Here is a 21,419-nt window from a genome sequence, read left to right on the forward strand (position 1 = left end):
AAACGCCCCCTAAACAAATTGTGATGGATCCTCTTTAAAGGCAATTTGCATGAGGCAACATGTACTTCACAAATCAGATCGCGGCACATCTACCAACCCCCTCCCCCCCTCCAAAATCAGCAAGCCTCAGTTGCAAACACTTCAATATAAAAATGCCACAATTCACAAAATTACAGATGGGAGGGAATGCCATCTCAGTTCAAGTCAGCTAGCCTTGGAAAAAAACTCTTGCTCTCCAGCGTTCAAACCATGCTTCAGACTGTTTCCCCCCTCCCCACCCTTTGGTGCCTTCCCCAGTGATGGATGTTAGAAGAGGTCCAACTTTTAGGAACGCCTACCCCTTCCCATGTCAAGCCCATGGCTGGTACATCAACTGCTTTGCCAAATCCCTTCTGGCTTTTAAACAGAAATAGACCGCAAAATCAATTGCCTCAACAAGATGCAAACAGTAAGCACTAGATTACCTGCACCTAGATATGAGTCAACAAGATGGTCCTAAGGATGCAGCGAAAAACAACTTTTAATGGCCTTCCAGAACTTGCCTGTTCAGACATCATGGTGCGGCTCCACTACAGAGTCCACCACTAGGGCATACATTTTACTGTTTTGTACTCTTAACGTCATACAGGTGAAATTCAGCATAGTAGACAAGATTCCACATATTCCCAGGGAATGCCACAAGTTCTCTTTCACCAAGAAAGAAAGATTAGCAGCCAAATCCATCAGATGTAATGATTAATGGCAAGAGAATGTACGCCAGATTAGGCTGTACAACTAACTGCATGAACTTGGGGCACATGCACCCCTTTGCCAGTTATCACGCTGCCCCCCAAAACCAAAGGCAAAAGTGAATTAGGTATATGCAAAGTGGTTTTGTACCTTGTTATCAGTCTTAAGAGGCGTTGTTCGCTTAATGAAGGACTTCACAATGTTGCTTTTGGAAGAGCTACAGACTGAACCCGGGGTACTCATAAGCATCTGGTTTTTCTGTACAGTGTGCAAAAAGGTTCTCATGTGAGCCGGAGGGGGGCGCACCACCTGTGTGGGTAAGGAAAAACTGTAGTTTGAAACTTAATATTCATGGAATTAGACAAGCTATTTAGAATGAGGAGCATCTCACTACCTACTTTGTTATTGGGACATGGTGGAGATGGAGTCTTCTTCCTCGGTGGAGAACGGCCCACATCATCTAAATGCTGCCCATCCAGGCCTTCATCATACAGAGAATCTACTGCTCTCTTGTAACTCTTCCTCCTGCAAACACAAATCAGTACACAGTTGGTATTTTACATGAAAATAAAAGCAAACTGGCTGTCAACTACTTAAACAGCACTTGTGCTCGAAACAGGAAGAAACTTGCACAAAACACTACCGGTAGGTTACTCATCTGCTGCAAACCAGGATTACAGACTGCCGAACTGCAAGTAGGTCCAGCCTCCACCAAAAGCACTACTCATCCAAATTAATTTTCACACAATTATATTCACACCACACAATAAATAACTATGGTGCCAAATAAATGGGAGGGAAGCTCGCTATTCCCAAAAAACGTGAAGATGTTATTATGGGCACACTCCGTTTGTGCTCTAGAGACTGTACCCTGCCTGCAGCCCTTCTAAAGATTTCTCAAATTGCATAGACCAAAAGGCCTCGTGGTTTGACACTGTCTAGGCCAACTGCGTTCCAGAATGTTCTCAAATCTCAGTGTAAAATGAAAAACAAACATGCCACATGGAACGTTTCCATAACATTTTTGAAAAGCACCAATATGGTTACTTGCCACAGTCTTCCACTATGTGTTCATTAGCTGTTTTAGCTCCAAGCACACTGGGATAACCACAAATGTTACATAATTAGAGCAAAATAAAAACCCTTGCATTAAAGACTTGGAAGATAGAAATTCTGTCATCAAATTCCACCACCTCCCCATAGCGATCATAAAATAGAGCTACCGATAATCCCGATGATTTGAAAAAAACCTCAACCATGGTGGAGCACAACTTCTATAAGATGGAACCAATGCAGAAGCTGGACGGACTTACTTCTGGGGACCACTACACATACAGTAAGTTTACAATCAACAGCTAGATACGTACTGTGAGAAGAAAGGGTATTTAGAAGGAAACACAAAGTAGAGGCTCAAGCACACATGCTTCTCAAAACATCGTCCATGTGATGGACTCACTAAGAAGCATGTGGTGAAGAACATGCTGAACAGTTGCAAATGACATACCCCAAAAGACGATAGATCGAGTTTAATATCATCTACCACCAGATCCCGCTCCCTGCCCATTTAGACGCATCTAATTTGCCCAATCAAATTTGTTTTACAATCTGCTTAGAGCACTCCTGCCTTACACTGGGAGTACTTACCGAGCACTTTGGGCGTCTTGAGGCTCCAGTCGTGTGTCTGGGGCACTCTCTGCAGAGACAGAAATGTACGTTAAGCACTGTTCAAACATGGTCATTATTCGTTGCCGCACAGACCTGTGTATATTATACAGATTCCTACAATGCAGATAGGTTGGAGGCTAAAAGCATCTGCATGCTGAAAACTGAGGACACTGGCAGCTGCATCTCGCAAATGCTGCCCTGTCAAGACAGAATGTCAATTTGTCATGCAGACTCAGCCATGCCTACATGCAAATAACTCTAAAGAAAGCAGACAAACAGTTTTGCCACATCACCTAGAAGCAATCTGCCACTCACCGATCACTTGGCATCTTACACACAACTCTAACTGAAGACAGACCAGTTATTAACAAGCATGTGCAATGCAATAGGTCTTGCATTATTTAAGTTTGAGCTATTGGAGTTGCATTATTTACAAATAGCTCAAACCTAAATAATGCGAGACCTATTGCATTGCAAATGCTTGTTTTAAATTGTCTGCGTTGAACACATTTTTTAACTCAAATCATTCTGATTAAATGTACGTTCTTTCAATTTATTGTGCTTTTATGGTTTAATATCTTTTTTAAAATCAAATAAAGCGTATTCGGATTCTGATAGAATAGGGTTTGGTCTGTGGGGATTTGTAGTCCTGCCTCGCACACACTCAATTTAACAGAATGTGATAGCTGCATGGCAGGATACTTGCCTTGGGCCTATGAATGCAGACTAAATAAACATGTTGAACATATTGGATAGATGTTGGTTTATTGGCATAGTAAGCTCTCTGCATGGATACCAGGCATACCGATATGGCACAATTTTCTGTGGATGTTTCCATTGAAAAATTAATATTTACAATTCCTTAAATGCTTTTTAACATGCGATTACTCTTGCATTTGCAGCAAAAAAAACGACCCAGTCTTCATGGATTTGATAAAGCAACCAAATGGCTTGGTTATTGTTAATTATAACCCACAGTTCTACTACTGAGACCTAGCCTAAACACTCAGCGCTCTGCAGCATTAGGTTGGTCATTTCCGAAATGTAATGTATATGAGCAGATCTACTTCGTTCTACTATCAATAAATTGTCACTCATATTGTCGCACATAAGGCACATAAAATGTCATATATAAGCACACTAAACCATAGAAATGCAGGGATGTGGGATTCCTATAGCCCGTCGCCCAAGACATATTGTTTAGGGTCAAGGGCAACAAGTTTTAATGTGTATTTTGTCCTTGGGACAAGTAGGCCCAACCCCCTAAAGCACAAACCCTTTGCCTGCCAGTTTACAGTACCACATTATGGATCAGGGAAAGGCACTGCCTGCAATTAAGGTAATATTAGTTTCGATGTGTTAATGCTGTTAAAACTTGTATTTATGGTTCATTAATGCAAAACCTTTATTATTAGGGTGAGCGCTCCAAGTAAATGTTGTAAGCTCAGACAGCACTACTGGTTACAGCATACAAATGTGTACACATTCAGTGGTTAGCTATGAATAATGCTCCCAGAATGCTCTCTGATTAGATGCAAATATTTGTAGAGGCTTGAAAGCAGAATTGAACATTCTTTGCTTTCAAAATAAAATGTTCACAAAAAAGAATGCAAAAGGATTTCACTGAACTACTGTAAAATGTTAGGTACCATTTCTTTGCAGCAAATGGGTTGATGTATGCTAGTATTTCACATAACATTTAGAATAGAAAATTTGTGTAACCAGTTTTAATAAGATTATGGGAAACAAAAATAAACAAGCATTGGTAAAGCCAGTAGGTCCGAAATTGTTGGTCAGCCTTTTGGTTTTGTCAATGCGTGACTTGTTTCAGCATGGTGTTTGTACAATCTTATTTGTTTGGGAGCTGCCAGACCCTCACCATAATAAAAAACATTGGCAAATGCAAAAATACTTTGTCTCAAAAAGTACACATTGCCACAGTAGTTCCTGGCAATGAACAAAACAACTGTGTTGGTAAACTCTGTTAAAAAACAGAATGCTGTCACTTACAGTGAAGCTAGCCAATAGACCGAGAGAGAAACAGAATTTTAATAATCACAAAAGGTAATGGTTAACACCAGACCTAATTAAGGGCCCAATTATTAAAGTCTCAAAAGTGCACCCATGTCCTTGCATTAAGTGCAAATATACAGCTTTCGTGAATTCATAAGACTTTATTGAAGTACGCCAAGAAATAGTACTCCTAGAAAACATTTGTCAACTGCATTTTAGCATTGGCAAATATGGAGGTGTAGATTGCCTCATGCGAAAATCAGAGTCTGCAAGTCCACTTTCCCTCCAACCACTTTTTTCACAACCCTGGAAGAAGTTTTATGTCTGCCACTATCAGGAGTACATTTCCAACCTTGCTCAGTAGGGAAATAGATTAGAGAAGACTTGGTGAAAAAACCCTTAAAACAGACATTAGTAGGTATGCATAGACTCAAAAGGGCATTCCAACCCTGGAACTTTTGCTTATCATTACCTTCAGCCCCAACATGCAAGTCTGCGGAAACATGGCAAGATAAGGGAATTACTAGTATTCAATTCCTGTTATGGAAGGAGTCCTTGCATAATCAGAGAGGCTATATCAGAGCTCTTATATAATGAGATTGCTGCCATAATTTGTCGCCGCATTACATGACACAAAAGGGACAAGTGGAATTTGTTATTTGTGAAGCAACCTGCCCCGTGGACAAGTAGATATTTTATTAAATTCCACACACCTGAATGTGACCGCCTTTGGCCTATTGCATGCTGTCCTAGTAAAAAAAAAAAAACACGCACGCAAAGGCCAATAGCGGGCCACAAAAGGAAAAGCACATGCACGAGCGTGTGCAATTCCAGGCTCAGTTTCTGAACCCCACACAAAAGGGCTCTCGCTGCGCGAGCCCTACTAAAAACGTTTAGCTACAAGCCAAGTCTATACACCACAACACAAAAAAAGTTACTTATCCTGCAATGTGAGGAATGTGAAAAATACCCATGAGTTCCAACTCCAACTGGCTACATTACGTAAAATCCTAAATCCATACAATACTGGAGGTTCATCTCCCAAACAGAAAAGCTGAAACTACTAACATTGGAATCAATGGTATACATTAAAATTTACCACACAGGGAAAAAAAAAAAAAAAAAACATTTATCCCTTCCCACTCAAATTTGACAACATGGGGGTGTGGCCAAGAAGCGAACTGAGTAAGACGTTTGTAGCTGGGTCTCCGCTCCTTCGCGTCCTGTTAAACCAGTTGATCCAGATTACCAGGTCAGCCGCCTGGTACTACACGACTAGCTTGATGTACTTCCCAGTGTCTGACTGATGGAACTCGTTATTGCATTCTGGCTGGAGTTGGGCGCTTTGTATGGAAGGGGGGGGGGGGGGGGGGGAAAGACTGTAGGGTATTCTGCCAACAGAGGGGGGGGGCCCCACTGCTTATTGGAGCCCCGAGGCTTGCTGTGTGAGGAGACGGAGGTGGGACAGCTTTAAGCCGCCTGTCAGTTTTGGGCCTAAACAATCCGCATTTTGAGCTGCCCCCCAACAGATCTTATCCAGGGAGAGCAGAGGGAAGAAAACAGCAGTCCGCTGCCTAGCCTGCGTAGTATGCACAGCCCCACCGGGTAAGCAGCAACTATTTTGGGAAATCGGTGAGAGCTGGGCTGTGATGGGGCTCCTGGGGGATTGAACTGCTCAAGGTGTTACGTTCGCTGGGATCTCTCCAATAACGGAGGGAAGCCGTTTCTAGATTATCTGGGACTCTGGACACAGGTTGATATCCAGCCATGCCTCCTAAAAATAAAGCCACCAAAGACTCAGACTATGCTGTTTGCCGAAATAACCCGGTAACGTCCCTTTGGACCAAAATCAATCCACAGACCTAGGACTCCGCTGTTCGTTAGTCTCTGCAACAGAAGAGGCCAGCTCGGAAACGCCGATCACCCAGGCCTTCATGGCGTTCTTTCACCAGGAGATGAAGGATGAAATTGGATCCCTTATGCAAGACCTCAAAGCTGGGCAGCAGGACATACGACAGGAGGTCACAGATTGGCGGCAGAGGGGATGACCTAGAGCACACCATGGACGCTAGGTCAGAGGACCATGAGAGCCTGTGGAGAAGGATGGCAGAGTTGGAAGACTAAAACATTAGATTACAGATGAAGCCGGAGGATCTCGAAAATCACAGTAGGCGAAAAAACCTGCGTATTAGAGGAGTTCCCTTGGTAGCAGAAGACAAGGACATCATGGCAGAGTTTCTACAGGCTATTAGAACGAAGAAGCTGCTTGATAGAGCCCATCGAGTTCAGGGTTCTCGCAATAGACCAGACTTCATCCCGGACATACTCGCACGGGTTCACTTTTTCGCTGAAAAAGAAGCCATTGTGTAAAAGATCCAGGGGTCAGCGCTTTTACTTACAATGGTCTTTCGATCCAGATCTTTTCAAGACTTTGCGCCGGCTATGCTGCAAAGGAGAAGACTTTAAACCAGTCACGGATAAGCTCCGAGACCTCAACAATAAATTCCAGTGGGGTTATCCCTGTGCCCGGAGGTTTACCAGGGAGGGTAAGCGAAATACTATTCAGTCATTGACAGAAGCAAAACAGCTCTTGCAGTTTTCACTGGAGTCGGAGGGCGAGGACCAGCCTTCCCTTGGGGGGGGGGGGGGGGGGGCGCCCGGGAGGACACTTACACTCAGAATGGTCTGTCATGCCACCCAAGTACATGCGACGCCTCCAAGAGTGCGGAAACCTCACAGGCCAAACAGGAGATTATCAGCCACATCCGGTCCTTGAATGACTCCTCTCCGCAAACTCGATCACCCGACCACAAGGTCTAACTAGGCTTTGGTTTATTCAAACTCTTATGACCCTCACACCTATTTTCACGATGAGACAATCTGATATAATCTACCTATACAATCGTTCTTGCTTCTCTTCTGCCCGGCCAAGGTCAGATCCTCAACGAGGGCATAAGTCCAGTTCCCAAAATTCAATTACTATGGGGATGACCCTTTGGACACTACTGTCCCTAGATCTGGCTCTGGCTTCTTTGGCGGCAACCCGGGGGAGGATGAACATCTCGCTGTTCTATTGCTACAGGCCGCTGGATGCAGAAACCCACAAACTTTCCTGCACCTGCCACCCCTCGCCCCGACCCCCCCCCTCAGGGTCCCATTGGAGAGTGACTTCTCCTGAATGGCCTGTCTTATAGATGTTGAGCTGTTCCTGGCAGACTCCGACAATGTTCGGTCAAGTTGGCCACCTATGATTGGGTTTTAGGTCTTCCTCTCTTTTCCATCCCTGTGTCCCCCTTTTCTAGATGTGCTGCTGCCAGGGGAGTGGGGAATGGGGCCAGGGAGGATACAGCTTCGGATCTTGGGGGAATACTGTAAGGTACTTTGCTTGTTCAATAGCTTTAGATGAGCTTTTGGTCATGCTGGTTTGTCCTGAGATGGGAGGAGGTACACCCATGGTGTTGGTTTACTGATCATAGCGGGCGAAGCAGCGTATTAGATTTCTCATGACCAACCCCATTAAATTTATTTTGTTGAATGTTAAGGGCCTAAACTCTCCCAATAAGAGACACCAAGTTTGGCACTACCTCATTCGACATGACCCTGACATTATCTTTCTCCAAGAGACTCATTTGCTCCCCTCCGACACTCTAATGTCCCACCACAAATACCCTACTCAATACTAGGCTTGCGCCTCTTCAAAAACTGGAGGGGTGACCATTTTCCTTAACGCTGGCCAGACTGACGCCCTCTAAAACCACGACAGATAAAGACGGGATGTTTTTAAAAATCCAAATCCCATGGTGAAGGCAACCCTTGACTCCTGTAAACCTATACACTCCGAATTAAAAATCAAGATGTCTTTTTATGCTTACACCGTAACATTCTTTAACACTGTTACAACGCCGATAATCCGTGGGCTGGGGATTTTAATTTTGTTTGGAACACGGACTGGTACCGCACAGCACATCAAAGTGCCGGGGCCATGTCAGCCACTCTTAAAAATGACCTGGGACTAGTAGCCGCATGGAGACATTGGCACCCTGCTGCTAAGGACTAAAGCTTCTCCCATACACACCGATCATACTCTCACAGATTATCAGATCATGCGCACCTTTCAATATCTTTACGATCCCCAAAACCTCACACGGAGCCTCACCCTAGATGGCGGTTGCCACCCTAGGCCCTCCAGGATCCGGTTTATGTGGCGGATATCCTAAAAGAGATTGAGGCTTTTTTCTTAGTAAATGACCTTACTGAAAACTCCGAAGCTGTCTGCAGGGCCGTTTTTAAGGCCACCATACGTGGGGTCATCACATCTATATCGATAGCCAGAATACGCAAATACCGTTTAGCAGAGACAACCCTCTCCACGGATATTAACCCCTTCGGTGCTCATGACGGAACGGTTCCGGCATGAGCCACGGTTGAGCTGTGCTCATGACGGAACCGTTCCGTCATGACCACGCCCGCGCAGGAATAGATCAGCACAGCAGGGGAATCCGTCCAGCATGGAAGGGGTTAAGACTCTAAACGCAAAGACCACGTATGACCATCTCTTCATAATAAAAGATTACTCGCGGAGTTGCGGGGGTCAGCTACGTCTGCACCGTACTAATAAGGCAGAGAGACTCTTCAAGCTCAGACAGCGAGAGCACATATTGCCAAACTTAAACGCCCAAATAGTATATGGGCTATTTCGGAGCCTGATAAGTGCTTGGCCCTATCGTGTTTTTATAGGGAACTCTATGCAGATGCACCTTGCTCCCTCGAGGCGGTTAAGGGCTTTCTTGACTCGAAGCGGAGATAGTTCTCGTCCCAAAGCCAGGAAAATCAGATTCCCTGACTACTCCGTATTGCCCTATCGCCCTTTTGAACACTGATGCCAAGATCTTCACCAAGATCCTAGCGAACCACCTGGAACTCTATCTTCCGGGCCTTATCGACCCTGACCAGGTTGGGTTTATTCACTATGGCCAAGGAGCGGATAACATTAGCCGGATCACTCACCTTGTGGAAAAAGCACAGTATAGGGGTATCCCCGCCTGCTTAGTGTCCCTAGATGACGAGAAAGCTTGTGATCGGGTGGATTGGGGCTCTCTCAGGGAGGTCTTGCGGAAAGGAGGTTTGGGCCCTGTGATGGTGTCCAGATGGATAGCATCCTATATGCAGCCCACTACTCGCATTGGCCTTAATGGGCGTCTCACTGCTCCCATCCAGATGTATCGCGGCACTAGGCAGGGATGTCAGTTATCCCCGCTGTTATTTGCCTTAGTAGTGGAACCTCGGGTTATCACCATTCTACGCAATCCAGGGCATCCCTTTGGGAGGGTACGACCATAAAATCTCCCTCTTTGCAGATGATCTCCCTCTCTGCTCTCCGTCCACTTCTCTCCCAGCGTTAGCTACGCTTTTACGATCTTTTAGGGAGCATCGGGATTCCGGATAAATCTTGCTAAATCTCATGCCCTTAACCTCACACTTCCGGCATCAGAGGTCCAGGACTTGCAAAATCTTATCCTGTTGAATTGGTCCGACAAATCGATACGATATTTAGGCCTGGACTTGACTACCTTGCTTTCATCCTGGACTTCAGCCAACTGGCCTAGGTATAGAGGCGGCATTCAGGAGGAGTTGCGTAGGTGAAGAGGCCTTCCTCTTGCATGGCTAGGATGTATCAACACTATAAAAATGACGCTTCTCCCAAATACATATATTAAAATCCCTTTCCACTCCTATACAGCAAACTGATATCCTGTCCCTACAACAGGAGTTTACTCATTTTATATGGGGAAAGTCCCGCCCACGCTTCTCTAAGAAGATCTTGATGCTGCTGCGGGTTCAGGGAGGACTTGCATGCCCTAATCTCTTAGAGTATTACTGGGCCCGTTGCCTTCGGTATATATCAGAATGGGTAATTCACGAGAGCGAAAAGCACTGATCGGGTGGTTTCATGCAGACCCTTGTGGGATTTGCTCCCCCGCAGTGATTATATAGCTACCCCACAAAAAAGGTCCTAGACATATGGGATAAATTGGAGTTTTATCGCAGTTTGACTAAGGTCCCCTCCCCTAATACACCTATAGCTTGTAATTCCATGTTCACCCCCCCCTGCGTTGCAACCTCGAGCATTCAGTGCGTGGTCTGATGGTGAATGTCATGTTATACAAGATCTGTTTCAGGCGGCAAACTCCTTACGTTTGATCAATGCAAAAAAGCTTTTCATTTTACGGAGGGGGCTCGGATGCAATATTATCAGATTAGTCACTGGCTACTTTCTCAGGCCTATAGTCAAGGGGCAACTAGAAAACTCGCTGCCTTTAAATCCTTAGTCTGCAGTTAAGAGGGGTCGAAGGGCCTGATCTCACACACAGTTTTGCAACACTAGCAATGGCCCTCACCCCACACATATCAAATGTAGTGGAACCTGGACTTGGGCGAAGAATTTCCCCAGAGAGCTTGGACCACCTATGGCAGGACATCCTGAAAGTATATCATAGCACTCTGCAAAGAGAATCGGCATATAAACTCATGACGTGTTGGTACTTTACACCAGCTCACTTACAACAAATGCTCCCCCCCCCCGATGTGTTGGAGATGTCAGAGCGACAAAGGTGACTTTATCCATATCTGGTGGTCTTGTCCAGGCCTCACGGTCTTTTGGAAAGAGATTCTTAGCCACTTAAGGACACAGTGGGGTTCCCCATTCCTTCCTCTCCGTCTGTTATGCTATTAGGTATTAGACCCCGACATGGATTGCTATGACATACAGAGTGGCGTTTGATTTTACAAATGTTGGGAGCTGCCCAACAGTCTACTGCCCTATTCTGGAAAAGGCCTCACCTCCCCCTCCTCCCATAGCCACATGGTTTCTTCACCTATGGCATATTTTATCCCTAGAACTCCTTACTGCCCATATCAACCATACGGACGTTAAGTTCACCCACTAACACAATACTTATCCAGGACTGAACACTCTCGACTGGTTCCCCCTAGACTACGAGCTTTGCAACTATAAGACTATCTTCTTGAACCTTACTTTAGGGGTCGACAGCCAGAATCCCCGGGGGCATTGACTTAGTACTTAGATACTTTTCTTCCCTCAAGAGACACCCCCCCCCCTCATCCCCCCCCAAACACCTAGGCATTTTAAACGCATCTCCCCTCCTCCCCCCCCCCCCCCCCTTCCCCTATGGGAGCTTAATTTTTTTCTTTTTCTATCTAAAGTTGTTGATGAACAAGTTACTTACCTTCGGTAACGCTTTTTCTGGTGGATACAGTATCGGCCTGTGGATTCCTCACCTTGTGAATATCCCCTGCGCCAGCATTCCACGGAATTTTCTTTCCCAGCACTCCACGTCGACGTGGGCGACGTCACAATGCATCGGCTCCGCTCGCGACTCCGTACGACGTCACCGGAGCCATAAGAAGCCCACGTCGGCGTGATGACGTCAGTTCCACCCATTTTTTCCGAGGCGAACAGGTGAACCAACAACAACTCCAAGTATACACAGTATACAGAATACCAATACATAGCATACAAAGCAAAGGAATGCTAAACAAACAAGCATTTCCTACAAATGTACAAGAAACTATCAAAACATTCCAACAAGACCTCTTTCATACTATATAAGGTGGACAACGGGGAGGTGGGTGGGTCAGTGAGGAATCCACAGGCAGATACTGTATCCACCAGAAAAAGCGTTACCGAAGGTAAGTAACTTGTTCTTCTGATGGATACATCTGCCACTGGATTCCTCACCTTGTGAATAGATTCCCACAGCAGTCCCCACTCCCGGAGGAGGGTGTCCACCTTCCTATACCAGAAAGTCTTGTAATACACAGCGTGCGAAGTGGCCCTCCCTCCTCATCTCGGAGTCCAAGCAATAATGCTTTGCGAAAGTATGAAGGGAGGCCCAAGTCGCGGCCTTACAAATATCTGCCACAGGAACACCCCGGGCCAAAGCAGATGTAGATGACTTCGCTCTAGTTGAATGAGCTCTAATTCCCTCAGGAGGGGTCTTACCAGCCAGGGCGTAGCAGATCTTGATGGCAAGGAAAATCCATCTCGACAAAGTGCGCTTGTGCACTGCTCTTCCTTTTGAATGACCAACGTAGCCAATGAAGAGTTGGTCATCAAGACGAAAGTCTTTAGTCCTGTCCAAATAAAAACACAGCCCTCTTCGGTCCAGGCGATGGAGTCTTTCCTCCTCTTTGGAAGGATGAGGAGGCGGATAGAAAACAGGGAGAGTAATGGACTGCCCCAAATGAAACGGAGTGACAACTTTTGGCAGGAAAGCAGCCCTGGTCCTGAGAACCATCCTTTCAGCATGCAAGGTTAAAAAACGGGGGTTTAGAACCAAGAGCTTGAAGCTCACTCATCCTCCTTGCCGAGGTTATGGCTACAAGAAAGACCACCTTAAAGGACAACAGCCTCAAAGGACAGCTATTTAGAGGTTCAAATGGGGACCCCATCAGAAAGGTTAAAACAAGATTAAGGTCCCACTGAGGCATTACAAAAGGAGTGGGAGGAAACGTTTGTAAGGCCCTTGATAAACCTCAGAACAACCGGAGATTTAAAAAGTGACGGTTGATCTGGAAGGCATAGAAAAGCAGATTAGGCCGAAAGATAGCCCTTGACCGTGGCCACAGCACAGCCCTGCTGAGCCAAGGAAAGAGCAAACTGGAGCACATCAGAAAGATGGGCTTTTAAAGGGTCAGTGGATCTCTCTGCACACCATTTTACAAATTTAGACCACCTGTAGGAGTAAACGGACTTGGTGGAGTGTCGCCTGGCCGATAAAATAACGTCCACCACATCAGGCGGGAGAGAGAACGAACTCAGGTTGCCCCGTTCAATCTCCAGGCATGAAGGTGTAAGCTCTGGAGGTGGGGGTGTAGAAGAATCTGCCCCTCCGACTGCGAGAGGAGGTCTGCCCTCAGAGGGAGACGGAGCGGAGGGCACGAGGAGAGGTGGAGAAGATCTGTGTACCACACCCTTCTTGGCCAATCCGGGGCGATCAATATAACTTGGGCCCGGTCTTGGCGAACCTTCCTCAGAACCCGAGGAATCAAGGGTCTGGGAGGAAACGCGTAAAGGAGTTGTGAGCCCCAACTCAACTGAAACGCATCCCCTAACGCCCCCTGCATCGGATACTGGAGACTGCAAAACGACGGGCAGTGCGCGTTCTCGCAAGTGGCAAACAGGTCCACCCAAGGGGTTCCCCACGTCCGAAAAAAGTGACGAACCACCTCCGGATGTAGCCTCCACTCGTGGTCGGCGGAGAACTGTCGACTGAGACTGTCCGCACGCACGTTCAGCACCCCAGCCAGATGATTTGCCACCAGACAAATCTGATGGTCCTGAGCCCAGGACCAGAGACGCAGATCCTCTCTGCAGAGACAACACGACCCACTCCTCCCCGCTTGTTGACATACCACATCGCGGTAGTGTTGTCCGTCAGGACTTGAACAGACTGACCGCGAAGGGAAGTGAGGAAGGCCTTGAGTGCCAAACGAATCGCCCGCAATTCCAGAAGGTTGATGTGAAGCAACCTCTCCTCTGGAGACCAAAGACCCTTGATCTCCAGATCCCCCAGATGAGCACCCCACCCTAGGGTGGATGCATCCGTAATCACTGTAGCCGCCACCGATGGAGGAAGATGGAAGGGCTTTCCTTGGGACAGATTGCCCTCCACGCTCCACCAAGATAGATCCGCTGCAGCTTCTCCAGAGATCCTGATCGACTCCCTGAGATCTCCATTGTGCTGATACCACTGCCTGCGGAGGCACCACTGGAGCGCCCTCATGTGCCAGCGTGCATGGTTGACCAACAGTATGCAGGAGGCGAACAGACCGAGCAGGCGAAGGACCTTCAGAACTGGAACAACCGCTCCATTGTGGAATAAAGGGACCATTTCCTGAATGTCGAGAATCCTTTGAGGAGGAGGGAATGCCCGACACACAGTACTGTCCAGTACCGCCCCTATGAACAGGCCGCATTGTGAGGGCACCAGGTGAGATTTGGGCACATTGATCGAGAAACCCAAGTCGTATAACAGCTGAGATGTTACCCGCAGAGGACGCTGCACCATCTCTGGGGACTCTGCCTTCAGAAGACAGTCGTCCAGGTAGGGGAAAACTGGAATCCCCGACCTCCTGAGATGAGCAGCCACCACTGCCATCACCTTTGTGAAGACTCGAGGTGCGGTAGTAAGACCAAACGGGAGGACCGCAAACTGGTAGTGTTGCGACCCAACCGTAAAACAGAGATACTTAGTGTGCGACTTCAGGATTGGGACATGGAAGTACGCGTCCTGCAAGTCGAGCGACACCATCCAGTCTCCTTGCTGCAACGCTTGAAGAACCTGAGCAAGGGTCAGCATCTTGAATTTTTCCTGTTTCAGGTAAAAGTTCAAGATTCTGAGGTCCAGAATCGGACGCAATCTGCCGTCCTTTTTGGTAATCAAGAAATACCGGGAGTAGCATCCCTAAGCCCTTTCCTGCTCCGGAACCACCTCTATTGCACCCTTCTGAAGCAAGGCTAGAACCTCTTTCTGTAGGAGAATCAGATGGTCTTCCGAGCAATAACCTTGGCAAGGAGGGTAAGGGGGAGGAAACTCCCGAAAGGGAAGGGCGTACCCAGTCTCTACGAGGTTCAAAACCCAAAGGTCGGTTGTAATAGATTCCAACCCTGTAGAAAGTAGGACACCCGACCCCCCACAGGACTTACATGATCCAGGATGGGGGATCTAGGGCTGCTTCCCTGAAGCCTCATTGGGAGCAAAAGAGGAGGAGGAAGAAGAGGGGTTGCGACCAGAACTTCTCCGACCCCTTTGCTTCCCTCTATAGGACCTATAGAGGGGAATCTGTTGCTGCTGCTGTTGGGGCTGTCGGAAGGAGCAAAAGGATGTTCTTCCGAAACCCCTAAACTTCCGAAAAGCTGAACCCCTAGCAGGAGCCTGCAGACCCAAGGACTTTGCCGTCAATCTGCTGTCCTTAAAACGTTGAAGGGCAGAGTCTGCTTTCTCCCCAAACAGTTTGTCTGTCAAATGGCAGATCAACCAACGTGGCCTGAACATCTGCCGAGAAACCAGAGGAACGGAGCCACGCCTGCCTTCTTGCGGCTATAGACGACCCCATAATCCTCTCCACCGAGTCCGCCGTATCCAGCCCTGACTGGATCACCTGTCTGGCAGCTGCCCGAGTGTCCGCAACAACCTCCAAGGAGGACTTATCATCCCCCTCAGGCAACTTAGGGGCCAAAGATTTAATAGAGTCCATCAAGGCATGAACATAACGCCCCAGAAGGCATGTGGCATTAGATGATTTCAGCGCCATACTTCCTGAGGAGAAGGTCTTCTTGGCCGCCTGATCAATTTTCTTTGACTCCCTATCAGCTGGAGACTGAGGGAAAGCACCCGAAGCATGTTTTGAACAAGAAGCCTGCACAACTAGGCTCTCCGGGGATGGATGTGTAGACCAAAAAAAAAAAAAAAAAAAAAATCAGGATCCCCTGGTGCAACCCTGTACCTTCTTGCCACCTGTCTGGAAACCGCCCGAGATGAAAGAGGTTTCTTCCACACCTCCAAGACCGGCTCCAAGATGGCCTCATTGAAAGGCAACAAAGGCTCCAAAGATGATGGAGAATGCAACACCTCCGTAAGTAAGTTCGATTTGTACTCCACAGAGGGCAGCTGCAAACCTAAGAGATCTGCGGCCTTCTTAATCACCACATGATACGGCGCCAATTCCTGAGGTGGAGAAGATCTAGCTGACGTATGCTCCCACTCAGGGGTTGTATCCAACCCACTTGCCTCTTCAATCCCCTCAAACTCATCTGAAGAAGAGTCGACTTCACCTTCCATATATCTTCCTTCCTCCAAAACCCTCTGGGCCTCCCTCCTCGATCGAATCTGGGGAGCCGACGTCGTACGCGGCGTAGCCAAAGGTACCGGAGTCGGCGGCGCCATAGGTGGAGTCGGCGGCGCCATAGGTGGAGTCGGCGGCGCCATAGGTGGAGTCGGCGGCGCCATAGGTGGAGTCGGCGGCGCCATAGGTGGAGTCGGCGGCGCCATAGGTGGAGTCGGCGGCGCCATAGGTGGAGTCGGCGGCGCCATAGGTGGAGTCGGCGGCGCCATAGGTGGAGTCGGCGGCGCCATAGGTGGAGTCGGCGGCGCCATAGGTGGAGTCGGCGGCGCCATAGGTGGAGTCGGCGGCGCCATAGGTGGAGTCGGCGGCGCCATAGGTGGAGTCGGCGGCGCCATAGGTGGAGTCGGCGGCGCCATAGGTGGAGTCGGCGGCGCCATAGGTGGAGTCGGCGGCGCCGGACGCAGCGCCGATGGAGCCGGACACGGCGAAGAAGGTTCCGAAGTCTGATGGTCCATCCGAAATAGTGTCGGATCCCCAGACGGCACCGGAAACTGCCACGAAGGCGCCATCGGCATAAAGGGCAAAAAGGGGGCCTGAGCATAATGCTGCGGCACCCCTAGCGTATATGCCATCGGACCCACGGGACCAGTTGGTGCTCCGGATGGGAAGGCCGCCCTGTTAAATATACCATACATGGCATTTAGAATATTTGATGAATCGGTACCTGGAGCCGGGAATTGTGGATAAGGAACAGACCCTGTATCCCTTTGTGGAGTCTCCGGCGTCGGCTCCGCAGTATCTTCCACCGGAGCCGCAGATTCATCAGGCACCAGAGCAGGCTCTTCCTGTTCTGATGTCTCCTTGGATGAACAAGACTCCACTCGAACTGGAGTCGACGCCTTAGACAGAGCCGGTGACTGCGTCGGGGACTGAGCTGGAGCCCGCTTCGACGAAGGAGAACCTCTTGGAGACTTCGAAGGAGACGGTGACAAGTCCTTGCTTCGACGGCGACGGGGCGAAGTCGACCTCTACTTTCTGGACTTCGAGGACCGACGTCGAGAAGAATGCTTTCTCTTTTTGTGATGCTTCCTCGACTTCGAGGTCGACGACTCCCGCCTCGACTTCTTTTTTTCTCCCTCTCTTCTCCTCACCGATCTTCTTCATAAAGAGCTTAGTCTTCCTCTCCTTCAGTGCCTTAGAATTCATACTCCTACAGCACCCGCATTCCTCTATATCGATGTCCGAAGAAAGACACCATAAGCAGTCTTGATGCGGATCAGTCATGGACATCAGACCTCCGCATTCCCTACAGGGCTTAAAGCCCGACTTCCTCATCGAAGACATACCGAATTTTAAACAGTAACACAGCTATATACTACAAAGTAGCTAGAGAGCACTGGAAAAAACCGTTGCGCGTAGACGGCGCGGAAAAAAGGGAACCGACGTCATCACGCCGACGTGGGCTTCTTATGGCTCCGGTGACGTCGTACGGAGTCGCGAGCGGAGCCGATGCATTGTGACGTCGCCCACGTCGACGTGGAGTGCTGGGAAAGAAAAGTTCCGTAGAATGCTGGTGCAGGGGATATTCACAAGGTGAGGAATCCGCTGGCAGATGTATCCATCAGAAATGCCCCTCTTGTCATCTGGTCCAGAACACAGAGAACAATTTGAAGAAAGTAGATGTGCATTGGATCATATAAACATAGCTGGACACTTACTGCTCAATCTTTTGGATATGGACGGATCCCCCAAATAACTCTTGTATTACTAGGCATTTCACTCTGGCTCCTCTTAACAAGAGGTGTACTGAAACAGCTTTGGTAAGGATTGTACCACATTGCCCCCATTTTCAGTTCAGCTTTCCTTGCATTTGTAGTTTTGGACATGTGATAAAAGGTTCTGACTCTGTATTACAAATTGTTGTTGATGTACTGTGCCATCTAAAATGGATAGTGGATTTAATCTTATGTTCCTTGACAAGAATGTATATCTTTAACCTGGTTGATTTTCTTTGCCTGTTATATTTTCAATAAACAGACTAGAAACAAAAAAGAATTGACAGCATAATTACCTAAAGAACCACAATTTACAGACTAGACCCACAGTATATATTTTGCAGTGAAAACCAGAAACGGAAAAATAAAATGCATGTTCCTATGCCATCTACTACAGAGAACTGATCATTCAAACATGCCAGGTTATTGGGCCACATAAGCTACATCAGCAAACACTATGTCACCAAGAAAGAGCAGTGGGGAACAAGTTACCTGCTCTTCAGAAACGCACTTGCTGGAAGATTACTCTTCTTTTGAATATCCCCAGGTGACAGTTGATCAAAACACGTCAGTAGTACCACTGCGTGCCACTACATGGCGCCTTGCAACTTTGCACTGACACCCCTCCAGGAGAGACAGGCAGAGCCTGCGGAGGCGCCAGTTCCATTGCTTTAGAATGTATCTGCACCCTTAGATGGCGAGCCTCAAAAGCAAAATTGGTAGACCAGTGTGCAGATTCCTAGACATGCGATCTTATTAACGGACAGTCTCCAATCAGAAAACAGAGAGTATCATTTTGAAACCTGCAGCTACATAGTTTCTACCAGAACAAGCGTTACCATAGGTAAGTAACTTGCTCTTCAAAAACTTTTAACTGCAGATTCCTCACCTTTTGAATAGATACCAAGGCAGTATGCAGTTTGAGTTGGGCCTGTGGCTGGACTCAAACCAGAAAGTCCTGAAGAACCCAGCAGGCAAAATGCCCTTCTCTACTAACCAGATTGTGCAGACAATAGTGCTTTCTAAAAGCACAGAGGGATCTCCACAAAGCCGCCTGTTAATGGAGAAGACAAGGACTCCACATGCAAACGCAGTAGTAGCACATTTGGCCCAAGTAGAATGAACATGTAGTCTTTCCGAAGGTTGCTTTTTGGCCAAAGCATAACCCCACCAAGAACTGATCCATCTGGTGTTCTTTGGCACGATCTTTGTAAAAGCTCAGCAATCTTTTTGGGTCCATACGATGGAGTCTCTCCTGCTGAAAGGGTTGGGGTAGAGCATAAACCACCAGCAGGATGAGGTTATGACTGATGTGGAACTGCGTCACTACTTTAGTCATGAACGATGCTTGAGTCCGCAATACCAGCTTGCCTAGGAAGAAGCTAGTGTACATAGAGTGAACACAAAGCGTGAAGTTAGCTTACGCGCTGCGCCAGTGTAATGGCGATGAGGAACACCATCGGGAGGGTGAGAAGTCATGAGTGGCAGCTGTGAGGCGGCTCAAAGGGAGTGCACATCAGGAAGGTAAGGTATAAACACCCAGTTAAAGTCAGACTGTGGCATAACAAAGAGGGAAGAAACAAATGTTGTAAAGTTTCAAAAAGTTCCTACCTGAGGACTTGAACAATGAAGGCTAATCCAGCAACCGTAAAAAAGCTAAAAAGTTTTATTTTTTATTTTATTGGCCCTAAAGCAAAACCTTGCCCGGCGAGAGAAAACGATAAAAAAAAAAAGTCATAACTTAGCCTGGTGTGTGCCTCACCAACTCACATTTGACCCCACAAGACACATTTTTGTCAAGGGACACCAAGCTGGGAAGTAGACAACCACCACCTCTGGAACGAAAGACAACTGCTTCAACATGGACAAAACTGAAGCACTGATCTTCAGGACCACCTCCCTATGGAGCGACTCCTGGTGGTCTTCCGAACAAGGTTACCCCCCCCCCCCCACCCACCACCGACAGACCTCACCCTTGACATCCGACAGCAAACTAACCAGGGTTAAAAAAGAAAAAGTCTTGGCGGCCTGCTTCTTCACTCTTCGCATGCTCAGTAAGATAGTAAGATATTCAAATGGCTCCCTGTCAAACACTGGACGAACAGTCCTGTTAGCAGCCGGCTGAACTGCAGTAACGCACTCCAAGTAGAAATCCCCTTTCACCTCCTGGAATGTCTACAGATCATACAGAATGCAGCAGCTAAACTTATTCTCAGCCTCCACAAGCGGATCCACATCACCCCTCCCATGAGGTAAGCTCCACTAGCACCCAATCCAGAAGAGATGCCAATTCAAGAAGTTGAGACACACCTACAAGGTCCTACACAACGAGGGACCAGAATACATCAACCACTGTCTAAACTTCCACCAACCCACCAGACAAACCCCTCAATCAATTATCCGGCATAGCAACAGTGGAGGACGCTCTGTCTCCTACCTCACTGCGGAATTCCCAAACCTAACTACCTTCACCTGTGGACATCCGCTTCGCTGCTTGAATTCAGGAAAGAACTTAAGACCTGGCTGCTGAACGGATCGACACTCACTGCAGGGTCATCAGCACCTGCACTTCATAAGTACGGTTGGATTGATTGGAAGGTCGAAGGTAGAGGGGCAGTCTGATTGGTGGCAAAATTCTCAAGCACAGGAACTCCGGATACCATACTCGGCATGCCCAATTTGGAGCCACTTAAATGATTTGGGCCGGTCGGTCCTTATCTTGAGAACTTTGGGCAGGAGTTTTATCAGCGGAAAGGCATACAGGGGTCCAGAGGTCCACTCAGACTTGTTCAACCTTGAGTGAGAGGGCTTTGGAAACCCCAACGAACAGAAGTGCTGACATGGAGTGTTCTGGACCAGCCAAGCATTCAAAAACTCTGCCAGGTGGGTCACCACTAGGAAAATTCCTTGGTGACAGCCCTTTGCAGAGGTATAGGGCCTCCATGCACAGTATGGTGGTGGCAACCCCCGGCGCGCAGACATGCTGGGACGAGAAACTTTTCCGGGTCCAGTCTCACGCCTGGGGATAATTCTACGTTAAGGAATCTGTGGCTAGTAGTCTATCAGATATATGAATTGTTAAAGATTAGTCACTTTCTAGTGCTTAGAAACCAACAGTGCCACTTTTGGTCATTTTGCTGCGTCTAACAGAGACACATTCACATTTAGCATGTGTTAGACCTGTCAGCCCTTTGGCAGTTCCCTCCTCATTTTATTTTTGTCCTTTCCCCCTTCTCATTTTTTTCTGTCTACCAAACTTTTTGGGTGCTGATGTAGAGGTTCTGGGCGCTTCACCCTCACTACCTGAGGGGGAGGCGCAAGGTGCTCCACTGAGGAAACTAGATAAGGGAGGTGAGATTCACAAAATGG

General features: G+C 47.7%; 1 protein-coding gene across 4 annotated transcripts in view; it reads right to left on the bottom strand.

Annotated features, from left to right (window-relative positions):
* INCENP (inner centromere protein) overlaps nt 1-21,419 on the bottom strand; it is a 175,679-nt gene that overhangs the window by 123,667 nt on the left and 30,593 nt on the right. For all 4 annotated transcript variants that reach the window (XM_085644974.1, XM_085644973.1, XM_085644972.1 and 1 more), the window contains exons 8-10: nt 2,374-2,422; nt 1,128-1,254; nt 880-1,038 (exon numbers count right to left, since the gene is read on the bottom strand). In XM_085644974.1, coding sequence (XP_085501100.1) covers nt 880-1,038; nt 1,128-1,254; nt 2,374-2,422 — 335 coding nt within the window. The remainder of the gene's footprint in view (nt 1-879; nt 1,039-1,127; nt 1,255-2,373; nt 2,423-21,419) is intronic.

Source organism: Triturus cristatus, chromosome 3_1 (assembly GCF_964204655.1).
Source record: "Triturus cristatus chromosome 3_1, aTriCri1.1, whole genome shotgun sequence".
Taxonomy (NCBI): Eukaryota; Metazoa; Chordata; class Amphibia; order Caudata; family Salamandridae; genus Triturus; species Triturus cristatus.